Source organism: Labrus mixtus, chromosome 18 (genome assembly GCF_963584025.1).
Source record: "Labrus mixtus chromosome 18, fLabMix1.1, whole genome shotgun sequence".
NCBI classification, from domain to species: domain Eukaryota; kingdom Metazoa; phylum Chordata; class Actinopteri; order Labriformes; family Labridae; genus Labrus; species Labrus mixtus.
The window spans coordinates 4,765,768-4,790,020 of NC_083629.1; the positions used below are offsets into that span (position 1 = coordinate 4,765,768).

At 41.8% G+C, this 24,253-nt stretch overlaps 1 protein-coding gene across 2 annotated transcripts in view; it reads right to left on the minus strand.

Annotated features, from left to right (window-relative positions):
- The window catches only part of LOC132993441 (peroxidasin), a 64,242-nt gene extending 40,565 nt beyond the window's left edge, over nucleotides 1-23,677 (minus strand). Inside the window, exons 1-4 of one of the 2 annotated variants that reach the window (XM_061063293.1) lie at nucleotides 23,441-23,677; nucleotides 8,786-8,857; nucleotides 6,288-6,359; nucleotides 115-186 (exon numbers count right to left, since the gene is read on the minus strand). In XM_061063293.1, coding sequence (XP_060919276.1) covers nucleotides 115-186; nucleotides 6,288-6,359; nucleotides 8,786-8,857; nucleotides 23,441-23,607 — 383 coding nt within the window. In that variant the 5' untranslated portion in view covers nucleotides 23,608-23,677. The remainder of the gene's footprint in view (nucleotides 1-114; nucleotides 187-6,287; nucleotides 6,360-8,785; nucleotides 8,858-23,440) is intronic. The other variant, XM_061063294.1, reaches the window with a different exon arrangement.
- Between the last annotated feature and the right edge of the window lie 576 nt (nucleotides 23,678-24,253).

Sequence of the window (24,253 nt, forward strand, 5' to 3'; positions counted from 1 at the left end):
GTGGGTGGTGGTGTGGTGGGGTAAAGGCATTTTACAAACGGAGAGACAGCACGGGGGAGGACGAGCAGCAGGGCGAGCAGAAGGAAGAGGTGGACGAGGAAATTGGTCACTTACAGTTGCTCAAGAGAGACAAGCCCCTTAAATGCTTGTCTGTCAATTGATTGGATTTCATTCTTGTACAAATAGCTGAAAGGAGAGATAATCAGCAACATTAGAAACACACACACACACACACACACACACACACACACACACACACACACACACACACACAGGATCATTCATCTGAATTCTGCCTGCTTGTTATGAGAGAAATGTGGAAAGGATCTGATCAAACAACATTTAGTTCACTGATTTTTAAACCATATGTTTATTCCAGTACTAACTGTATGGTATGTTAACTATGTTGTATGTTCACTAGTTACTGCTGCTACAACAACACAATCAAACTATCTATCCATATATGGTACATTATCAATAATCCTGTACTCATTGTAATTGTTTTCCTGCGCTGTTAGGTATATGTTTGTCTTGCAATAAAATAAAACTGAAGCATATCTTAAACTCAGCTTCAACATCAACATCGGTAACTGTAATTATGTAGGACAGAAAAGTGGATACATTGCACAATTAAACTTCATATATGACTAATTGGTTCAAATGTTTAAAAGCAGCCATCAAACTGGTTGAAATGGATGCAAAGTAATCCTCGGGGGGGGGGGGGGGGGGATGCACCCAACCAGTACAACCAATGAAAAATGTGTTAATTTAAGAAACTCAGTATTAGAGCCCGACCGATTAATTTGCTAGCCGATAATATCGGCCGATATTAGCATATCAAGTGACTATCGGTATCCGCTAATTGATACATAGATAGATAGATAGATACTTTATTGATCCCAAATAAACAAACAACCGCTGTCCCCCCTCCCTCCTATACATATATTATATTAACCTGAAACAAAGATTTAAGTAAGCCCCTACATGAATTAAACCTGTGCAATCAAAAATAGATTAATACAAAGTAAAATTTACATAACCCTGTGCAGGAATACAAATGAATATTATCACAGATATGTGCCGATACAGCTAGATTTATTCATCAGTCAAATAGTCGGGTATCATTGTATTACACTAGCCGTTCTCTTTCACCAGCAGAGGGCGCTCTATGGATTACAACGAGCATTATCACTCTCCTGATTGTCAAGCGGTGATACACACATTAAAAGTTACTTTCCAGTTGAGTGACCACCTTGTCTTAATGAAATATCTTTCCCACAAGTGTTTGATCAACGCAATAAATGTGTATATCTATATCTATCTATCGCTACAGATTGAGCATAGATCTAATAAAGATATCGGCCGATATATCGGTATCTGACATTTTTACCCACCCATATATCGGTATCGGCCCCAAAACCCCCATATCGCTCGAGCCCTACTCAGTGTAACGGAAAGATCACAGGAAACACATTGATAAGGGAGTAGGAGTCCTTTTGGGAGCACAAACAGTAAAACATTTCTACATTAATTATATTGAAAAAGACCGCACTGAGTGTTGAATTGGTTGTTGGAATACTTCACAGATTGTTGTATTTGGTGATTGTTCATGATAACAGTTAAACCTTTCCAGAGATAAAACATTACTTAAGAGAAGCTGCAACAATAACACAAGATAACATGGTAGAGATCATAGTCAGCAATAATCGGTTATAATATTTGTATACTAGGTTCACATTTCGATATCAAAGATAGGATAAACGCCTCATGACTTCTTTGTATGTCAAATCTTTTTTCCAAGTTGCCTCTTTTTTCAGTGATGTCCACATTTGAACTTGAACGCCTGCTCAGAAACAACATTGTATTGGAGCACTCTGACATGAGCATGTTTTCCCTTCTTCATACATGTTGAAGAAAGGTGACACTAGAAAAACAGAGCCTACAGCTGTCCGTCCTTTCACTTCTCAGCATCACACTCATGATGAGACATGATGAGAGATACAGCTCTTTCTCCCAAAGGCACAAGTGAGACTATCTATGGAAAAAGGGACTTAACAGACGAGCTGTTTCAATCTCTTGTAAACGTCTAACTGACTTAAAGAACCCCCTGATCACTTTGCTATTTAAAGTTAAACAAACATGACTTTGCCGTGTGAGGTTTGCACGAGAAACGGGATTTGGAAGTAGTGGGCTCAAATCTCCAGGGGCCTCACTTCAATGAACGGATCTCCTTCAGTGCTTATTCTAAAAGCCTTCAACAGCCTGCGTTTGAGCAGAGACCGACTTGTTGAAACTGAATATTCAAAGTCTCTTCATTTCAAAAAACGTCTTTATTACATGTTTGACTCAGAACCAGGGAGGACCTTCCCTTTAGTGCACATGAACATCTCATTAAAAAAGCTAAATGAATAAACAATATATTCACTCTAAAGCCCCGTTTCCACCAAGTGGTCTGGTTCAGATCGGTTCAGTACCCATGTATTGGCGTTTCCATCGTCAAAAGTTGGGAATGGTACCAAAATAAGGGATCTGTAGCGTCCTACTTTTTTGGTACCCTTCTGTTGGACTGCCAAGGTTACCGATCTGACCCTAAAGAGTCCCAGTTTACTGTATCCCATTCTTCTTCTTCGTTTAACTTAATAGTGGGCTACAATGTTTTAGGCTGCTATGATGTCACACTATTACATAGCTGACGCGGCTATCTCTGCATACCAAATAAGGGTACGGTTGGTGGTGGAAACGCAAGCAAGATCAGCGTTAACCGTACCAAACTGTACTGAACCAAACCGGACTGCTTGGTGGAAACGGGGCTTTACAGGTACTGGTAAATATTTTATAGGTGACATCAGGTATATTTAGATAGGGACCCTATATAATGTAATTTTCCCGGTAGATGGCTTTGGCCAGCAGTCACGAAACAGGCTGTAATGGCTGCCATATTTGATATGATATATATTATAAGAGTTGTTCTTGAGACAGGGTTAGGGTGTTATAACACTGTTGGCTGCAGTTATCTCTTTAAGCCACCAGACTCCATAAAAATACAAATTTTACCTTGCAGTTAACAGGAGTTGCTCATTTTCTGCCGACTAGATCTGGGTCTTTTAGTTTGTTTGTGTTGTTTAAAATGATTGTTGTGTGACACACAACAACACAAAACAGTTCTCTGTTTATTGAGTGTTATGACTTTGTGGATTGTGTATTATAGGTGGATTCTGGTTCAAATAACAACTTTGTAGTCATCTTTTCCACTTTGTGTCAAACACTTAGAATAACAATATGAACGTTTATGTAGCAAATAAGCCGTTCCAGTAGGCTAGTAAGCTTTGATCAGGGGCATTTTGCCCCCAGAGCAGCAATAACAGCCCATTTTGTGGCTGCTGGCTGAAGCAATCTACTGGAGCATTTTTCCCAAACTTCATACCAAACGATCATTTAAACTCCAAAAAATGTTTAAAAAAATATGGCACAGGATTCCCCTTCAATGTGCTTCCATGCAAACACAGAAAACCAATAAAGGGTTTGTGTACCTATAATAAACACAATGACAGACAATTACAGAAGGATGTAAGGCCACTGAATAAAGGATCAAATAAACAGTGAGGGGTTCCCACAAAGAGGCGCGGTGACCTCTGTTTGACTTGTTTATGGAGGTGGCTGGGGGAGTAGGGGGGAGTGGTTGTATAGACAGCCGCCCGGCCATTAGGTTTGGAGGACATGAAAGATGACAGGGAGTGGACTTTGCTGGGATCCAAAGGAAGTGAAGAGGTGAGGTGGGAGATACGATATAAGCCCCCTGGGCTATAGAACAGATTCAATATGAAGACAGAGAGGTGGGAGGGAACCTCAGACTAATCACAAAGGATGTTCAAGTCTTTAAATCAACTCTGCTTTAAAGTGAAGGGGGCTCTGTAATTAGACGAAGTGTAACTAAATGGCTACAGGATGTAATAACAACATAAAGAGCTGAGGAACATGGAGGGAACTTGTATGTTTGTGTTTGTGGGTCACTTATTGGACGAGAAGAGAGAAAAGCCTGCACATCCTCTCGACGTATACTCCCCTCCTCCAGACTGTCTCAGCTGAGTGGATTGAACAAATGTGATCATGATGATCATTGGCCTGTCTCCAAACATTCAGTGGAGAAGACCCCAAGATGACCTGCCTTTTAACAGCCAAATCTCTGCACTTTTTATTTGGCAGCACAACAACATGGCAGGCTATAAACCTTCCAGTGTTTATAGTTAACAACGTCTGAGAGCTGAATTAACCACAGTGTTCTCCCCCCTCTCTAAAATAAACAGGAATGTGATTAAAAGTGGCATGAACCCTGATCATATTTAAAAACCCAGTGTTTCACTCAGGAGGTGAGGAGGAGGCTGCAAGCTGAGCTGCAGCTCGCTCGTCTGTAGGTGGTCAGCTTCTGTTTGGGTAAGAATGCCCTCGCTATAAATAGTTCACTTGGATTTTTTCCCTCCCAGAATTATCCACAGAGCTCTCCTCACAAATAAACGGACCAGGTCTTCACATTTTTACAAACACACAACAGATATGTTTTATGTTAAGGTGAGTTTTGGCTTCAGGAGCTCCAGGTTGAGTAAATAATAATTTAAGCTCGGCTTGTTTCTGTGATAACTTAGGATCTACGACTTTGATGACGTAAATTCTTCATTTAATGAAACGCTTTAGTTAACAATGATTAAAGAGATCTAAAAATTGACAATGACCTGATCTGAGAATAGATGTTTGGAGATGTTTAATGTCCACTGTGCAGCTCAAACTGCACGTTAGGATGTGAAATCTAAAATCATTACAAGCAAGAAAAGTCAAAAGATGATCAACCTTATTGACATAAACTTTTCTAACAATCATATAAGGATTGTTTTACGCCCTAGTTTCCACATACTCCGAGCGCTGCGGTCCGTCAGCGGCACGCACAACGCCGTAATTCGCTGTCACTCTAGTCTATCATTGTGTTTCCACAGCGAGCATCTCTGGAGCGTTCCAGCAGCGCCACTACTCGCTACTCCATTTCAAATACGCTGTGAGTCTATTTTCAACGGAGTACGCTGCAGGCATGCGTCAAGCTGGAAAGAATATAACAACCCGAACAGGAAGTCAGACAAGGAAACACACCGGGCGTCCAGTCAATTTCAAAATAAAAGCACAATATACAGACTCAAGGTCATATTTTTCATTGCTTTATCAACATTATGTCACAACAAATCAACCTCAGAAAGACAAAGCGACATGTTGTTTTGCACGTTTTTCTCTGTATTCCCGCGTGATCTGGTAGTTCTCCTGGGATGTGTGTACAGCTGCTCATGGCTGCGCTCATGTTCAGGAAACGGATCCAGCGGGGCCGGGCGTGCGCCATCCGACGGGCCGCGGCGCTCACAGAGTATGTGGGGATTGGGGGGGTTATACTCCCAGTCGCTCAAAATAACTCAATGACTTAAGTTACCTGACTTAAAACACTCAGAGAGCAGTCATCTGGAAGTGTGTGAAATTGGGACAGATATATGTTACTGATAGAAAACCCGGATAAACATGCATCCTTACTGTTAATCATGGGACTCGTCTAAGCTGGAAAAAGTTGTTGGTAGTTTTTCAGGTTCTTATTGAAGAGCCAAATCTGATCTGATCTCTGGTACAGATCTTAACAAGGTTACTTCTGTCCCAGACACACAAGCCCCTTATCAGTGTGAGCCATCAGGAAGACCTATACAGGACACTCGCTTTGCTTTATCAGGTACACCACAAAACATGATGTCACTTGAACAAAAACAAATCTACAAACCCAAAGAAACACTTTGAAAATGCTCCTTAGGTCCTCTGAAGTCCGAGAAGGTAAGTATATGACTCACACTGTGAGAACAAGCAGTGTTTCCTGGGACAATAATGTAAGTGACTAACACAGCAAACTACCAATCCCACAGAAACCTCCAGGCTTCACACGCTTTGAAATAATCTGTTCTCTACTCTGCCTGCAGGTCAAGACTTCCAGACACATAAGTACAGAGGATCAGACACACAGAGACTTTTCATTGATGCTTTTTGCTGACTCGACAGTCTACAAACATCAGCTGTTTTCCACTTTAACAGTCCATACGCTTTGTTTTTTTTTTTTCTTCTGTGTCTGACATGTTACACCACGCTTCAGCTATTGACTGAACAAAGGGTGAATTCCTTTAACGATGGCTTTTTGCCCACAAAGATAAGTTGTTTGAAGATTTACGGCTTAACCTGAAAGACAAAACAAATTGTACATGAGTAAAGTAACTTACAGATATTTGAGGTTTTCCAGGTCTTCAAAAGCCCCCCTGGGGATCCTTCGTATATGATTGTTGTTAAGGAGTCTGTTGAGGGAGAAAACAGATGTTATGCTTTTATTATAAGATGGGCAGTATGTTGCTTCTTGGCTAATTGGAGTGTTAAATGTCAATATGAAAAATGACGCAGCATAATCGAATTCACAGTCGTTCCATGCTCTGGATCCCTAGCTTCCCTCCAAAAAAGAGAAAGGGGAATAATAAAGTCAAACCTTGGAACTTAACTTTCACTTATTTTTAAGGCCAGATTAATAATAAATGACCAAAAGTTTTGCAGTTGTTTCAGTCGTTTCAGCAGGTAGCCAGAAACTGGATGAAATGGCTAAAACATCATCCCTGTTTGAAAAAAAATAAAAACTCAGGTCCAAATTCAACTTCTGTGCATTTTGTTCTTTTTACTGTCAGACTCAGCTTGTTATTCAAAGTATCTGACAACAGTACGGAGAAAATCCAGACGGAGATAGATCCTTTTTTAGTTCCAGAAATGGACTTCACATCGTTCTCTTCAAGGCCATCAGACAAAACAGTCATTTATATCCAGAACATGGTGCTGGTCTACCTCTGCCTTGATCACTTAGTTTCTTTGTATTTATGCATGTTTTGGTGTTTTAAATAGTACAACTACACAACCAAGGTAGCTATAGAACGGGCAATTCTGTGTTCTGCAATGTACAATAACTTTACTGTCAGTCAATCAATCTTTGCACCAATTCATACCGAATACTATCTCTAGACACTTTACAAAAAGAGCAGGTCTAGACTGTACTATTTGTTTTATTAACGGAGTCTGCTGGCTAATGGAGAGATATGAAACAACTGTTTCTGGTTTCTAAGAAAGATCTTTCCCTAACAACAAAGCTGGTCTTGGTAGGAAAACACTTAAACACTTTGAATAAACTGGATCACTTTGAAAACACAGAGGTTTAGAATTGAATGGGGAAAGGCTGCTTTTAGTGTTGCTGCACCCATTCTGTGGAATGACCTTCAGATGTTAGCTAAGTTGCCCTCTCATGTTTCATACGCCATTTTTAAAGATCTAGTATCCGAACTACCTCAGGAATGAATGAAATTGCAACTGTTTCACAATGTGAAATCATTTAAATGGACATGGTTTACATGTGTGAATATGTGTTTCAGTGGCTATGTCATTATTGTTAACTGTTTATATGTTTATATTTATGCTGTTTCTATTTTTGCATTGCTGCAGGACACCCCTGGAAAAGAGACCACGGTCTCAGTGGGTCCTCCCTGCTAAAATAAAGGATAAATAAACAAGCATATTTTTTGTGGACATACTTTGGTTTAATTTGCCTCCAAGTATTAGTTGCAGCCACTACTTCCATTATAAGGCAATGCATGCTGACATTAGCCTGTAAGGTCACAGACAGTTTCACTTTGTAAGCCAGACTCAAAAGGTTAGATTTTAACTGTATGGAGAGCAAAGGATCATTCTTTAGGTCACTAAAGGCTCTCTTTCCATCTACGGACATTGCTGACATATTTCTGTCTGTGCTGCCATAGAGAGGACATGTTGCTGTGGTTGAAAGACTCGTAGACTTTAGGTTGTATTATTATTCAGTCTGTGGATCTGCAGCTTGAAACCATGACGAGCTGTTCAGGATGTAAAGCTCTCGACAATCCACATCGCTGGCCGGCCGGGCTTTTCTCTTGCCTTAAGGGTCTCTTCTTCACTTTGAAAATAAATCCACTATGTCCCCGGCATGCATATTTTCTCATGATTATTAACTGTCATGGATATTTAAGAGGAGTTATACTGGAGTGAAGTGCTTTTATTCTCCCTCACTCCACAGTAGGCATTGGATGGGAAAGCATCTCAATAATGTTTGCAAATATCTGAACGTGGTGAGGTGTGTTGGATTTATTCAAGCAGCCGGTTGGACGCTCTGAAATGTGGCCTGTCGAGATAAGGATAAGGTTTACACAAGCTGAAGAAAACAACTACTCCAAATTAAAAGAAGGTTGCCAAACTAATTTGTCGCCAATGAAAAATAGTATCAACAACCCAAAAAAAAAAAAAAACTTGGAGCGGTCAGCTTTTATTAGTTTTGCTATGAAGGACTGTCTCACAGACTGGACATATGATAAATAGCCCTCTGGGTGGAAGTGGAAAAAGAAATTCCTCCAAGATTACGAGCTGACCTACATGTGTGAAACCACAGCAGAACAGAGCAAGAATGTGTGTGTGTGTGTGTGTGTGTGTGTGTGTGTGTGTTATACAAATAGGACTTTGTATAGAAGTGACAATTATTTAGCAGGGAGCTGTTACAAGGAAGTGGAATTGATTCATTTTTAGTCCTGTCTCAGTGGATTTTCTTAACATTACTTTATGATTTGTGATTTGTATTATTTTCATACTAAAGGAGGTAATACGATGCGTCTTTAAAAAGGTCATACTATATGGAGATTTGCAGCGGTGAAGGAAACAGACTTACAGTGTGTTGAGGTTCTTTAATCGTTTGAAGGAACCCGGTTGTAAATCCTTGATTTTGTTGAACCTCAGATCTCTGTAAAACAGGAGGAGAAAAAAACGCATAAATACATAAATCCAATAGTTATTCTTGGCTTCACAGTTAAACAGGAATGAAGCGCGGTCCTTAGCCGGGCCTGAGGGTAATAATCCTGAAGCGTAATTGGACACATTACTCATCTCACTGGAATGCCCCTGTCAAGCTTTAATCATGAGCGCAGATTTATATAACATTTGCCCCAAAGATAACAGTCACAGGGGCTAATGGCAGCAGTCAGCAGGTTTCACTATCTCTCTGCTTTAACGTCTTCATTTAAAGAGGCTGTGTTATCATAACAATGTAGTCTGAAGTGACACTAATCACTCTCCGTCTTTGGGAAAATCACCGTCCATGCCATAAAGGTGAGAGGCTGCAGACCCTCCTAAAGCATTCAGCTCTGAGAAGCTGAACTCACTGTTAACCCCCGGGTGGCATTACCAGCTACATAATGACACGTAATGAGAACATTTCTTCTAAACACAGATATTGTGTTTTTGAAACTTAGGCTCAAAGCCATTTGACCTTCAGCTAAACCATTTTGCTAAATATATTTTTATAAGATAATTTCAGTAAGTGGAACCAGCCGTGCATATGAGAAGAATTTATTCAAAGCTAAAGGGGGATGCCCCCTACAAGACCCCAAGTTGACTTTTTCCAGTTGAATCATAGTACTTTAGTTTTTGAGTTTTTTTCTTGGCACACAGAGCAAGACGGGAGCAGGCATTTATTTATTCATAATACATTGGATAGAGGAGGAAACCAGGGGGCTCTGGTGGAGCAGTGGTAAGTGCGCGCGCCCCAGGTTCGAATCCCACCTGTGGCTCCTTTCCCGCATGTCGTCCCCCACTCTCCCTCTCCCTGATTTCCAACTCTATCCACAGTCCTATCTCTCCATTAAAGGCACAAAAAGCCCAAAAATAAATCTTTAAAAAATAAAGAGTAGGAAACCAGAGAGAGAGAGAGAGAGAGAGAGAGCGAGAGAGAGAGAGAGAGAGAGTAGGGAATGACATTAGGGAAGGGGTCAAAGGTCAGTTGTGAGCCCAGGTGGACAGCTTGGAGGACTATAGCCTCCTACATGGGGCGCGACCTAACACCCCGAGCCATCAGCGACCCCCCTCATTTACAGCGTCTCAAAATACGTCTGGGTGTTTCTCGGTCTCAAGGTTTTTACCAGGAGCCTCAAAGATCTTCTCCTCTACACAACAAATGGACTCATATACACCAGGTTCTTCTTTTCAGCAGACACAGGAAGTCAGGAAAAGACACTCACTTATTTCTGGGTGCACTTTTGGTTACTTTTCCTGCGCTGTTCATTGTTAACTTCAAGACAAAAGATGGGCACAGGTCTCCTCCTCTCAGAAACAGACTGATGAAAGTGGGATGAAATTGCCAGCACGATAGGACTATATGACTAAAATCCTTCCTCTGGTAGAATAATAAAGATGAAATCTACAGAGACTATAGGTATCGTGCTGGAAATTATCTTATATCCAGTTGACAGCCAAGACTTTTGAAATTCTGCACCTTACAGTTAATCCTGTATTCATAAATGTAGAAAGAAATACTAACTGAAATCCCATCTTAATTGTAAACGTTTAAATCTGATGCCACTCAAAGCATTATGAATCAGGTACATCCCTAATATCAGTGTGTCAGTCCCCTCAGTGTCTCTACAACTGTTCACATACTTTTCCCAATTAATAGACTGTGGGGTTTTAACCCAAAACAGACAGTTCTGCATTATGTAACCTTGCATGGCATCCTGAGACAAAAGCACATTGAAGAAACCTTCAGCCAAAAGAGAAGAAGAGAAGACTTGGGTGGAACCATGAAGCAGATTTATCACTGACTGCACTGAGGAAAAGGGAGCAACACATCAACCCCTCTCCTTAAGAAGACTCCACTCCCACAGTAACAACTTGGACCGTCTTACCAACATTCTTGTTAGCAGATGACCTTACAAAGTAAATACTGTGAGACTGGGTCACACAGTCACAGCGTACAGTCAATATGCCAGCGTAATGAGACGCTTCAGATCTTTCTTCAGTTTGGAGAAATAAAAAAAACAGCTTTACCTTTTTTTCTGTTTAAAGATGTCTGAAACCACCTTTCATGATACACATGCCAAGCACATAGATTGAATTCAAGAGCAGATCTAATCATTAGCTAAGCATTCGTCTTGTTTTATATTTCTTTAAACGCATCAAGCTAAAGCCATACATTCCCAAGTATTTCTGCTCCATGGAAATGTAGGCCAGATAACAGAATCAACTGATTTCATAGGCACTGAAATGTTTACGGGTCACTGGCTCTGTAAAAAGCCCTCACATATGGATCCAATCAGAGCGAGTCCAGCTTTTTCATATGCTCACTTCCTTTCATATAGGCTGTGAGGCTGGTGCAAGAATTCACTCGGAGAGCTTTTATGTAACTGACATGCTTCATGTGGAACGTCCTTCAGCTGCAGTGATACTGTTGTTTCTGGCAACGCCTTCAGCGTGTGAGAAACTTCATTAAGTTCTTACTGTCGAGATAAAAAGTGGAGCGTCACATGTCTCCACTTTCAATCGACAGAGCTTCAAAACTCTGAAACTCTTAACACCTCAAAATGTTGAAAGACAAGTGCTTAGCGTCTACAGCTTTGACGCATTTAGAGCTTCAGAAAAGAGAGGTGTACAGCACCCTTTAAAAACACACTTCTCTGCAAGCATCGAGCTCAGGGTGCAGAGTGGACTGCCCTGACATGCTGAGGCAGGGGCTGTCCTGCGTTACTGCCTGCAGCACTGGAGGATGAAGGTGAGGAGCAGGAGGAGGGGGACCGCATGTCACATGGCCTGTACGTGCCGGTTCAGGCAGCAGCCTCCTCAGGTGCAGACATGAAAGCAATGATTGGGATTTCTGAAAGTCTATAAAGTGAAAGAAGTGTGAGAAAGTCCAACCTCTACGTCCTTCTTATAATGAACGACACATCAGCAAGGAGAGCTCTGCCTGTATTTAAGACGCAGTCCGGTTTTTGAAGAGTTTCAACAAGTTTCAACAAGTTTCAACAGTCTTCCTGCATGACGATTTGTGACGATATGTGTCCAGCGATTTCTACAACGTGCAGTTACTGTACAGCTGTGTCGCACTTTTAGTTCTGTTTGTTTTCACTTTCGGGAGTTTTGTCCAAATCCAAAATAAAGAAAGGGTGCAGGAGACAAATTCTTGTTAAACAGCGTTACCATGTCATACAAACTGTCTGCACAGATATGTGACTGTGACTGCACTCACTAAAGATTCCTGATTATAAGTGTGGTAACCTTAATGCTGCGTTGGCTCAGTGTGTGTATCTGAGATGATTGGTTTTAAAGAGAGGGCTTGATAAGGTCAAGCAGAGTGTTGTTTGTTGCAGCAGTGAGGAGGGACTCAGCTGACCACAGTGTCCTGAAGTGTTGGAGCTGATGATGACATCATCACTGAGCTCTCTCAGGCTTTCAGTGAGTGAAACTGAAAGTTGCAGCAGTGACACTGATGAGTACAGTGTTTTTGTCCAAGTGATGGTTTTGTCTGTAGATCTGTTAATAATGGTGTGTGTGTGTGTGTGTGTACACGTGCCAAAACCGGACTCTGGACACCCACATTAAACCAGAAACGAAAACCCATCCACACAATTAACACTTAATCTCCAGCACAGAGCTGTGAGGCTCTTTTTTGGTACTCTGTTAAAAACTTTTTGCAATCAATAGCCCTTATCAGATTGTTTTTTGTTTTTTTAAAGGTCCCATATTCAGCTTTTTCTGGTTTTATATGCTCTTTAGTGTGTTTTCCAAGTGTCCTGTGCATGTTTAGTCACATCTATGCGCGGAAACGCGGCTTCTCCTACGTCCTCCTGTTAGCTGTAGCATTAGCCGCATGTAACGCTCGGTTCTAGCCCCCCTCGAAAAAAAAATGCTGTCAGTCCGACGTCATTGTCAGTGTGAGATCACTGATCTAAGCCCATTGGCTCGTTGTGGCAAGCCCTGCAGCTCATGTTGAAATTTCCGAGACGCGTGCTGAGCAACTGACCAATAACGACAGAGCGGATCGGCAGACCAATCAGAGCAGACTTGGCCCACGTGGGGTCTAACAGTGTGGGCTCAACAGAGTGCAGCTGATGGACTCAGAGCGGAGAGGGAGCAAGGAGGAGCAGTACATGAAAACAGACACTTTTTTTGGACTTTAGCTATTGTGAACGTACAAAAGTAGGTCCACAGATTAAATATACGAACCCCATATATAGGGCTTTATATGGGCTCTTTAAAGTGCCGTAACTAAGCTCAGCTGTACCTCTTTGTAAATTCATATTTCAACATTGATGAAGCACGGCAAAGCGGGAGCTCCACACAGTCAGAAATGCATGCACACACAGCGCTGCACTCCCCTGATGGCTCTGCGGAAACTGTCTCGCCTCTGTGACTACCTCTGAAGACAGTACGGGGGGGGGGGATTACTTCACCCCCCCCCCCCATTACACCTCATTCAGATTGAAGGAGAAACGTCACATGGGTGGCAGTCTACAGATTTAAAGGTGGACCTGACCCTTCTTGATTTTGATTGGTCAGTGAGTGAGAAGTGACAGTGAAAGTTGAGGGTTGTTCCAAAAGTTGAAAAAACTTGGCCCTGTGAACGCAGCAACAATAGAAGCTGGGGTAACTACTGTTTTTGCATTTTGGACAATGAGCCCTGAGTTTGAAAAACGTATTTTGTTTTGTATGGAAAGAGCCATGCTAGTGCAAAAAGCAGCTAGTAGATAAAGGCCCTTATCATCGTTTACAGTCAGCAGGAACTTGAGACGCGAGAGCAGGTTTTGAGTCTAGCGGCACCTTTAACCGATTGTTATCTTCAGCCGTAAACACATATCTATTTATAGTGATTAATAAAAAGCTATATTGTTGTTGTCAGATGATAGCTGATGGGTTCTGGGATTGGATTTTGACCAATGTGTTTTACTCCCTTTGCTCTCTTCATGCAGAATCATCCTCCCTACAACCAAAGCCTGCTCAGTCATGATAGACTCACGCTGTTTATTCTGTATTCATAAGCAGATATCAGTGAATAAACCATATTCAAACTATAACTCAAGATTTTGTTCACACACTCCAACTCTGTCCTGTTACAAGCACAAAAGCACAATTGTTGTAGTTCAATTAAAAAGGAAATAATGACTACACTTGAGCAGGAGAACAGAATGGTTTATATAGATGCTTTGAAATGGTTTATCATCCAGGAACAAAGAACAGCAGAAGAGGAAAATGAGTCAGTTCACAACGGGAAAAAACACCGGAAGAGGTCTGGAGGACATTTAGTAAACAACACATTCTTCACTTAGAAATTCATTGAGTGAATAAGACTGTATTAAACACTGAATTTTATATATGACACTTGTTTCAGGACAGTTTGTTCACTTCCATTAATATGTTTAGATGGCACAGTGCCAGAGGACATAATAAACAGCAGGGCTAACACAGAGACTAACAGACTATTCTGAGTCCTGCTTAGACAAAAAGTCTCAAAGTGAACAGCGTCCTTGGCTCTGTGATGAAGGAGCCATGGGAATTTAACAACAATAGCACTAGTACAGTGAGAGCAGGACAAAAGATCATTTGATTTCCTTTTGGGAACAAAGAAATTTGTCATTTACCCACACGGGGTGGTGGGCTGCTAATCTAACATAGCATGCTGATACGCTAGCACGCCAGCTAACAAAGAGAAAACAGACGTTCACATTTACAGGATACTGAATGCATGCTTTTACCATGAGGCTCACTTTGTTTGTTCTGCAGTTTTTTTGGCATTGAACTGAAGCCTTATATTTCTCAAAAAGATAATGAGAATGACCTATTTAGACTAGACAATGCTGACAATCCGCCTGCAGTGTTTTGGCCTCTCAGTGTGAGAGAGAGCTGGAGGTCCAGTGAGTGCACTGAGGTGGTTTAGGGACAAGAGTTCCTCTGCTCCAAAACAGAATGAGGAAAAGACTTTCTGGTTAACTTAACACTTACAACGATATATGTGAGCGCAACAGACCAGTCCAGCTTACCGAATCATTATTTGAAAGTTAGTTTTTTGACAGCCATAAAAAGATTTCCTTAATGTAAACTTTATTCAACTGGAATCACCCCGGTGCAGCCTCTTCATTTTGGCTCAGTTCAGCGTGCAATGTCGCCTTAAATGCCCCGCTGCAAGCATCACTCAAGCATGATTATACCAAGTAAGCTTGACGCTTCCATATGATGGCGTCAGCAGTGCGCACAGACCCAGTATTACCTGTGCCCACCCACCCGGGCCAACTCTGCAGCTCCCATGCCTAACATTCAAATATTTAATCTAAACCTCTGTATCATGAATGTATAGCATCACAAGATTCTTGACTAAACAGCCTTAATATTTTAACTTCGATTAAATCTCCTCACGCCCTCCTGTGGTCACCTACACTGTTTTAATGCAAACACATTTTAAGTTATTTTTCTGTCAGTAAATGAGTAACTTATTTGTGGCCCATTTAAATATACACAAGTTTTCCCCCAAGCCCCAATGTATTTGAAAGTAAATTGTCTTCTTGTATTTACTTGGTCAACAATGCCTCTGACAAGCAACCTAATGCCCTCATGACTCACTCGTCATCAGAGGTTTGACCACCACATTACAACAATAATATCATTTGCCGTTTGCGTTGACTTCTTGTGCCTTCTCAAAGCAGACAGAAATATGATGCAGAAACTGTGCAAATGAGGTTTCTGTAAATTCTTGTCTGATCTAGGATGGCGAGTGAACCTGGCTGCTGCCCAGATCAACCAGCATCTGAGTGCCATGTGTGGACTTCTTTCTCCCGTTCTCTCCCTCTCTAGGCAGGGGGAGTCGCTTGGCTCTGTGACACATGCCCAAGTGAGTTTGCTGAGGACTCCCGCACACATTAGTGACTCACTCTCAGTTAAACAAGAACATGGCTCTCGCTCGGTTGGAGGAACAGCGAACCAACATCCCCAAACATGGATGCAATAGTTCCTCAGCTGGACACTTCCTGTGGAAAAATGACAAGGGGGTTTGTTTCTTGTCAAAAGAGTGCTGGAGTCTGAAGGATTTGCATCGCTGCAGCTGAGGGTCAAAGTTAAATGATGATGCCGATAAAGTAAAGAGGAGGTCACAAACCCACTTTATGTTAGCTGGGAAGTGAAGACACTGTTTTTGCAGAGAGCTAAAGAGAACTTGAAGCAGTATATACAGTAACTCAGGAACAATCACAGGAACCATCGCCCTTTAGCTCGGTGTGGCCCAAAATAAAACACCCTGTTGTTGGATTCCTTTAATCACTGTCCCATCAGTGTTTGCTGGGAAAGATTTGATCTCTTCAAGGAAATGGTGAAGAATTGTACATACCATTAATGTCGAATGCCCTTTACTTTTTTACCAGGAAGGGTTAGACAGATTACACCCCAGCTCCTCCTACTTACAAAGGCAACACATAAAAGTCTAGTTCGTGTTATTGTGGACTTTTCCCCACCTCCATGTATTTACTATCAATAAATATATTCTATCTACTGTCTTGACAGTTGATTGGGTACGTCAAGCCGTGTAAGTATGGCATGAGAATTATCTGGGATTTAGTCATTTGCAATACTAAGCAGGGTCTGTGTGGATCTGCCATGACAGCGATTTGTACAGTGAAAATGTATTCCATTGTTGAACCCTTGAGTCATTCGGGCGGCAGTAGCTCAGTCTGTAGGGACTTGGGTTGGGAATCGGAGGGTTGCTGGTTCAAGTCCCGGCACGGACCAAGTCCGGAAATTGGTCTGGTAGCTGGAGAGGTGCCAGTCCACTTCCTGAGCACTGCCGAGGTGCCCTTGAGCAAGGCACCTAACCCCCCCCCCCACCAGCTCAGGAGCGCCCGCTGTGGGCAGCCCCCTCACTCTGAGACCTCTCCATTAGTGCATGTCCATAGGATCCTGTTTGTGCATGTGTGTGTATTTCGGCCTATGTTTGTGTAGCATGTTAACTAGACCCCTCGCGGGATCAATAACGTATAAATTATTATCATTACCGAAGCTTTGTCCCTGCCCTTGGCGTCTCATACAGGAGCAAAAGGTATTGATCGGAGAAACAAGAGCAACTTCTCTGAGCAACATAGAAGACCAACTGTAAACGTCAGATTTGGGCGTGGTCTGCAGATGATGTTTGGGTCCAAACAGTGCTTAACCTTCACTTTGGAGACAGAGGTTCAAGTCCCAAGTGAAACTGAAGGTAAACATTGATTTAGTTGAACCATCAACAGATAATTTAAAGTTCACTATGTTAACAAAAGCTTGCAGAAAAAAAGGTGGGGATGGTGAGACAAAGTGTTTAATTCTATGGAAAGGTCAACAGACATCTTCATGCCTTTTTTTTACCTCTTATAGCAGAACATATATATATGGAGGTTGTGCTGGCAATTATAAATGAAAGAGTTGAAGCATTACGGCTGTAAATTCAGAAGCTCCTCCTCATACAGCAAGAAGCAAGTCCAAATCGTCTTCCTTAAAGACAAAATGTGTCCAAATGACGCGTCAAGTGACTCTGCCCTGAAAATAATCAAAGTAATCGGCAAGATTACGTCGATTAGAGGTTCTGAATGTTGGTTTGATTGATTTCCCAGCCCTAGTCTGTGCTACTTCTCTGAATCCTTAGACAAGTAAGTTATGGACAAATAAAATCAAGCTATAAAAACAGAAGACAAAAAAAAACAATCTCATTACTATAAGAGTCACAATATGTTCTCTTGGTGATTGGACTTTAGAAATTCATGAAATTAGTTGTACACACATTCCTGCAATTCAATAGGTGTTCAAATGTTATCCATCTCCAATATGATGAGTGCAATAAGGTGTTTATTAAGAATTCATCTTCAGGAACTAATTCAGAAGAAACTTGATCTACAGTTCACCAGCTGTCCGGCCATACTGGCACAGGAAGGGGGCCATAAGAGTGTCTCTCAACAACTATCTTGGGCGCTATCGCTCTGCGCAAATGAGCAAAGCTTGGGGGATTTCTGGCTTTGCATTCCATAATGCAGCAGAGACTGAGCGCCTAACAAAGCCTGACTGCAGCAAATTCCACACAATGGACCTCCACTTTCACCTCCTGACTCACCCGCACCGTCACCCAGTCAGAGCAGGACACTGTTTGTGGGGCAGTGAACCGGCTGAGGGGTAGAAGACGTTTAGGACACTTAAGAGAACAATCGCTGGTTTTTCTGGATATCAATGCAGACTCTGTTACAGAAATGTGTGCTTATCAATGCTATGAGCAGGCTCATCCATGCAGTGTAAACATGTCCAAAACCTGGTGACACTGTGACAACAAACCCCTGCTGACCTGACTACACAGCCTTCCTGATGTTGCCACTTGTGTTGTGGTCTGCTATCATTCATCCAGTAACACAGCCACAGAATTGAAACCCATTTGAAGCATTTTGGAGCTTTTTAAAAATATAAATATTGGGAAAATGTTCGCGGTTGCTCCAGTCTGGTTCAGCCGGCAACTTCTAACCTGGCCATTATGGATGCAAAGTAAATGTTGTCATTACAGGTGTCTGACTTTTTGTTGAGGTAAGATCCTTTCTTTCTCTCCCTGATTTCCAGCTCTATCCACTGTCCTATCTCTTCATTAAAGGTAAAAACCCAAAAATAAATCTTTAAAAAAAAAAAAAAAAGAAGTAACGCTGCCCTCTTCAAAACTAACTGACTCCATTTAAAACATGTAATCTATCTCCAAGAACTAAAAACAAAAAAAAGACACTGCAGGAGTGTTTTCCTAACAATGGTCTACCTCTGAATCAAACAATAATGTGCTGTTGTTGAACTCTTAATAAAACACAAATAAACTAGTTCACAGGTTGATTTAGCCCCTTGCCCTGAAATCATTTGGACAGCAGCTATTAGAGACCTGTTCACAGCTGCTCTGAGAACATTCAATGTTCTTGTAGACCAGAGGTTCTCAACTGGTCGAGCCTCAGGACCCATCAACTACTCCTTCATGAGAAATTGCGACCCAAATTTCTTATATTTTTCAATCAATCAGATTTATTTAAACACAAACTGTGCAGTTTGGACCTCGGACGTTACTAAGCGTGATAGAACAAAAAAACTGAATGAAACAAACTTGTTAAAAAAAACGCTTCATAGACTTTTTGACAGCATTTTTCTTCCAGGCACACATTTCACGACCCACTCAAAATGGCTCTGAGACCCACTTTTGGGTCCCAACCTACCAGTTGAGAACCACTGCTTTAGACATCCACTTTAAAAAAATAAATAAGGTGTGCGTTTAGAAACATTGGAATAGCACTTTAAAGGAATAAAATAAGACAAAACATTTTAAAATAATGGAAAGAGGAAAGACATCAGAAAGGCTCTTATACACCACATCATACAAACAGTTTATATCTAATGATGGGAATGATGGGAAACAGCGCTAATGCACAAGAAACCATGTCTCCAACTCCAACAGATCCCTGAGAAGATATGCAGCAGTGACATTACAGAAAGGAAACGGAATTTACCGCCATGCCTCAAACTGAGTCCTTTGAGAAAACAGCTGAAAAACGAATGTGGGCCACTAAGACGGACCCACACACACACACACACACACACACACACACACACACACACACACACACACACACACACACACACACACACAGACACAAATCACGTTTTGCTGGTCAGAGTGTCATAGAAAAACTCTTGGCACAAATCCCATACACGGTTATTCTTCTGAGCCAAAAATCTTTATTCTCTGCTGCAGTGGTCCAGAGGTCACACGGTGAGATGTTTTGACTTTAAAGAAGTTGAAGACACTCGTATTTTTAGTTTCAAACTACAATTAAAAGCCTGTCAGACTAGCACCTTCCTCATCTGGACAGTGGTTGACAATAGGGGTGGCAAAAAAAAAAAGATTTATGTAAAAATTTAGATTCTTATCTTCTGAGATTTGAAATAGATTCATTTTGGGCTAATCAGTCACTCCCTGCTAAGTGCTAATGCTAGCTCTGTAACTCAGTAGAATGCCAAATGGAGCAGCAAGAAATTCAGCCAGTCCCTCAGATGACTGGAGTAGATCCTGAAGTATGTACTTATTCAAAAACAGACTTTGAATCATAAATCCAGAATCGTTTTGAACTGAAAATAGATTTTAATCGAATCAAGACCCCAAGAATCAAAATCAAATCGTGAGACACCCAAAGATTCCCAGCCCTAGTTGACAATGAGTCATTCTCAGCTTACTGAACTCTTTCCCCTCAGTGTAAGGAGGCAAGCTTAAAGCTTCTCCGTTAATGTTGACCATAAAAATCATAAGTCAAGAAGATCACAATTCATCACAAATCATCAATCGTACAATCCCATCAATTGTGACTCGCCCTAACCCGTTTAATACACAAGTTAAAGGAAATAAAAAGGAAAGACCAATAAAAACAGATTCATGCAATAAATATTAAAAAATAATAAGTAGGAATATGCAATGTTCAACTGTTTAGCTACCTTGATTAAGAGATGTAATTTACCTCTCCATCACTTATTCCAGTCCACACAAAGGCTTAAAAAGCAGATCATCTCACACCCTTTTGTTATTATTGTTTTAAATTCCTCCAGTTGGCACGTTGCCACGTGGAAGAAGGAATGCAGCGCCTTCCTATACGGTGCATAGCTGCGGGTCAAGTGTCTACACACACACACACACACACACACACACGCACACACACACACGCACACACGCACACACGCACACACACACACACACACACGCACACACACACACACACACACACACACACACACACACACACACACACACACGCACACACACACACACACACAAAAGTCCTCACCTACTGTTACCTAATCCTGCAAAGCTCTCAGGATGTAGAGAAGAGTTTGAACCCTAAGGACCTTTGCTGCTACATTAAAGCTTCAAATTAGAGGCTGCAGCGTGCACTCCTCAGCAGACTCTGTTGAAAGACATGTTTCAGTCCTCTCTGCTCTCATGTTATGAAGCTTAATTTGATCAGCCACAGCAAGCAGCAGACCACAAACTCCAAGGACAAAAACTCCTCCTCACATTGAGACATTCCTATCAACAGTGCCTGGTGGGCTTAGGCTCAGCCAGTGTACAGGAAGTTTCCATCTATAGACCCGCACCAGTGATGTGTTGAATGTTTAATACAGCAGGATGAGGGTAGGAAGTGCATTCATGTCCTGACACGACGGCCGAGCGAGGGGGGGCGAAGCGACAAGTGGCTGCAGCTTCAAAGCTCAGCAGCATGAAAGCGTGTGGGGAAAAACACAGCGTGCTCTCTTGCTCTGATCGGCCCCTCGGACAGATTGAGACACATCCTACAGAAAAACCTACACAAGCCTTTCATTGCTGCGGTGAAGCCTGGACTTTCATGTGTCCTTCTGGAGTACCCGGGTAAGGGTGCTCCTGCTCCATGGGTTTCCCTTCCAGGCCGACCCAAGTATTGAGGGACTAATTCTGAGTGTAGCTGCGGTTTCAGACTGGTTGAGTTGCCCCTTTGTCCCTTTTAGCTTACAGGCTGAATGGAGCTATTTATAGGTCCATGCATTATGGACTGAAATGCACAACAAGACTGCAGTGACCAATTACAGACAAAAGGGGTTGCTGCATATTTGGGAGATTGGACAGATCTGGAGCTCTGTGTTCTCTCATTCGGGGGGCTGTGAGAAAGTGCAGCGAGCGACATGAAAAAGGAAATTGTTTAGCTGTGTGACTCCTGACAACCAGGACACGTTCACAAGTGCTCGTCAAGTTAAGAAGTATTTCCCTTCCTTTCATCTCAGAGGGAAAGTCAAACATGGGAGTTTAACCTGTGCGACAAAACTCTCCCAAGAACAAAGATGGCTTCAGAAACAGCTCCAAACTGAGAGCAGACATCTTTTTTTTTAAAATCCCAATTATGACCCTTTTTATGAGTCTGATATTAAATGGAACATAACAAAGCAGAAGCAGATACTACTTAGGGAGAGTGAGCGTTAAGGGAAGGGGACTTAACAAATCAAAACTAAAGAAATCTAACTCAACACTAAAGGTACACCATTAATTAACTCAATGTGTCAACCCAGGGTTCCCATGAGTGCTTCTGCATAAAGGGAGCAATGTTTGCAGCATATGACCTTGAACTACTGCCAGCAGAGCGGCACATTTGACAAAGAATCAGCAGATTATACTGTAGTATTAGGACGTTAGACGAGTCTGTTACCCAGGTTTTTGAATCTAAGGAAGGACAGAAAATGTTTTCTATCACTGGGCATGAGTAGATCCCGAAAAGCAGATTAGGTGGGCGACATGGGTTACCATGGAGATGTACCGGTGTGAGTAATGAACTATAGTTTTGGTCCTGAATACCCAGAGTTACCCTTTTGTTTCCAACACTTGCTGCTTTCGTCATATATTTACACAGTACCATGAGTAACCAGGTTATTTATATCGTCGTTAACATGTTCATACTAGTAAGCACGCTTCAGGTCGTCTATGTGCACCAGTGTTTTGATTTTTCATCACCTTAGTCACCATGTTCTGTATCACTACAGAAAGATGAAAACCTGGATTAGATACATGTAGATGGCCGATATTCTGGGTTCTGTTGAAGTTTCCAAGGTATAATAAGAAATCAGGTTTTGACAGACCGGCACATCCTACTTGAAGTCATCCAAAAGAAACCTGTCTCCATGTTTCTGATGATTCTTTATTGGTACTGAATAGAGACTCAGAGGGAGAAATCATGACACACCTGCACAGAGATAATGAGTAATCTGGATCCTCTGGAACCAGGTTTCTCATGATCCATTTCAAAATCATACCAAGAATAAAAATAAAAGGAGGCAAAGACTGATTGGGCACATACATGCAGTGAGTCATCAACACTTCAAACCCCCATCAAAACCACAAAATGGTTACATGTTGCTGGAGTCATGGCCTCCAGTGTGAGGACCACTTAAAAATACAAGCCCACAAGCATCTTGCCAAATGATGAAGCTTACATTTCCCCAAAGCATGACAACACATCCAATAAATAAGTCTGCAGGATAGGACCGTGTTTTTCTTCCTGTAAGTGATTTATTAGGAGTAATGATTTATACTATGCAGGAGAAGTTAACACTTACTGAGAACTCTCTCTCCTCTCCTCTTTTGAACAGCTTTACCCTCCACATTGCTTGCGGCTGACTTCACCAGCTGTGTGACCCTAAAAACCCCTTTCCATTAACCTCTACAGACAACAGCTGAACTCACTGGCAGGTGTCAGAACTTTGGGAAAACTTCCTGAGAAATTGCAATAACCTCTTCACTAACCATGGGAACTAAGCTTTCCAAGAGTCTCTGTTTGAATGTAAACCTAAATCACGCTGTTTGAGATGCAAACATTGTGTAACTACATGCTTTATCAACTCAGATAATAAAATCCAGTAGAACTTCACAAGAGGGCCTCTAATGTGGAAAAGGGCTGCCGGCTTTAGGAGCATTCATTGCATTCCCGTGCAGTGAGCCTGCAGGCTGAAGGAAAAAGTTACTTACAGGATGGTAGTCTGGGGAGAAACTGCTGGTACGGTTTCCAGGTTTAGATGCATACATCTCACGGTGGTGCGGAAACATAAACAGCGACTCGGACAACTTAAAACAAGCTGTGGTCCGCTACAGAGCACTAACAAAGCCGAGAGGAGGTGGGCAGCCCGCAGCGCCATTGTGCGAGCAGAGAGCCGAGCCGAGCCGAGCTGAGCAGAGACCGCCAGCTGCTCCTCTCACACACTGACGGAGAGGCAGGTCTGCAGAGAGAGAGAGAGAGAGAGAGAGAGAGAGAGAGAGAGAGAGAGAGAAGTGGGGCAGTGTGTTACAATCCCAGACAAGGGAAGTCCAGCACAAAGCTGAGAGGAACAACTGTAAAACAACTTTACTTCAATTCAATAAGGCAACAATTAGATTGTTTTTAATCCATAGCTTTATGACCTGTTTACAAAACGATCGCCTTGTAGCATATCTTACGTTAAAAGTCATTTCCTATTGCAAATGCATAAATTCCTCTACAGCGCCCCCATATCCCATTATCTGAAAATTGCCTCCCCTCACCAAATTCCATTGAACATTTTGTAGGTATTCGGGTCGAGACACTACGAAGCCCACTTCTGCCACTTTTTTTTTTAAAGAAAAAAAATGCGTAATAAAGTAATTATAATGTCAAACATACAAAATCATTAGAATTAGATTGTTATTAGATCATTAACTGACTTATAAAAGGCTAGTGATGAATAAAAGACTATAAAAAGATATAGGCTGTGTCGTTATTTAGGGTAGCCTAATTAAATCATTATTCTAAAAAAGTTATTTTCTTTT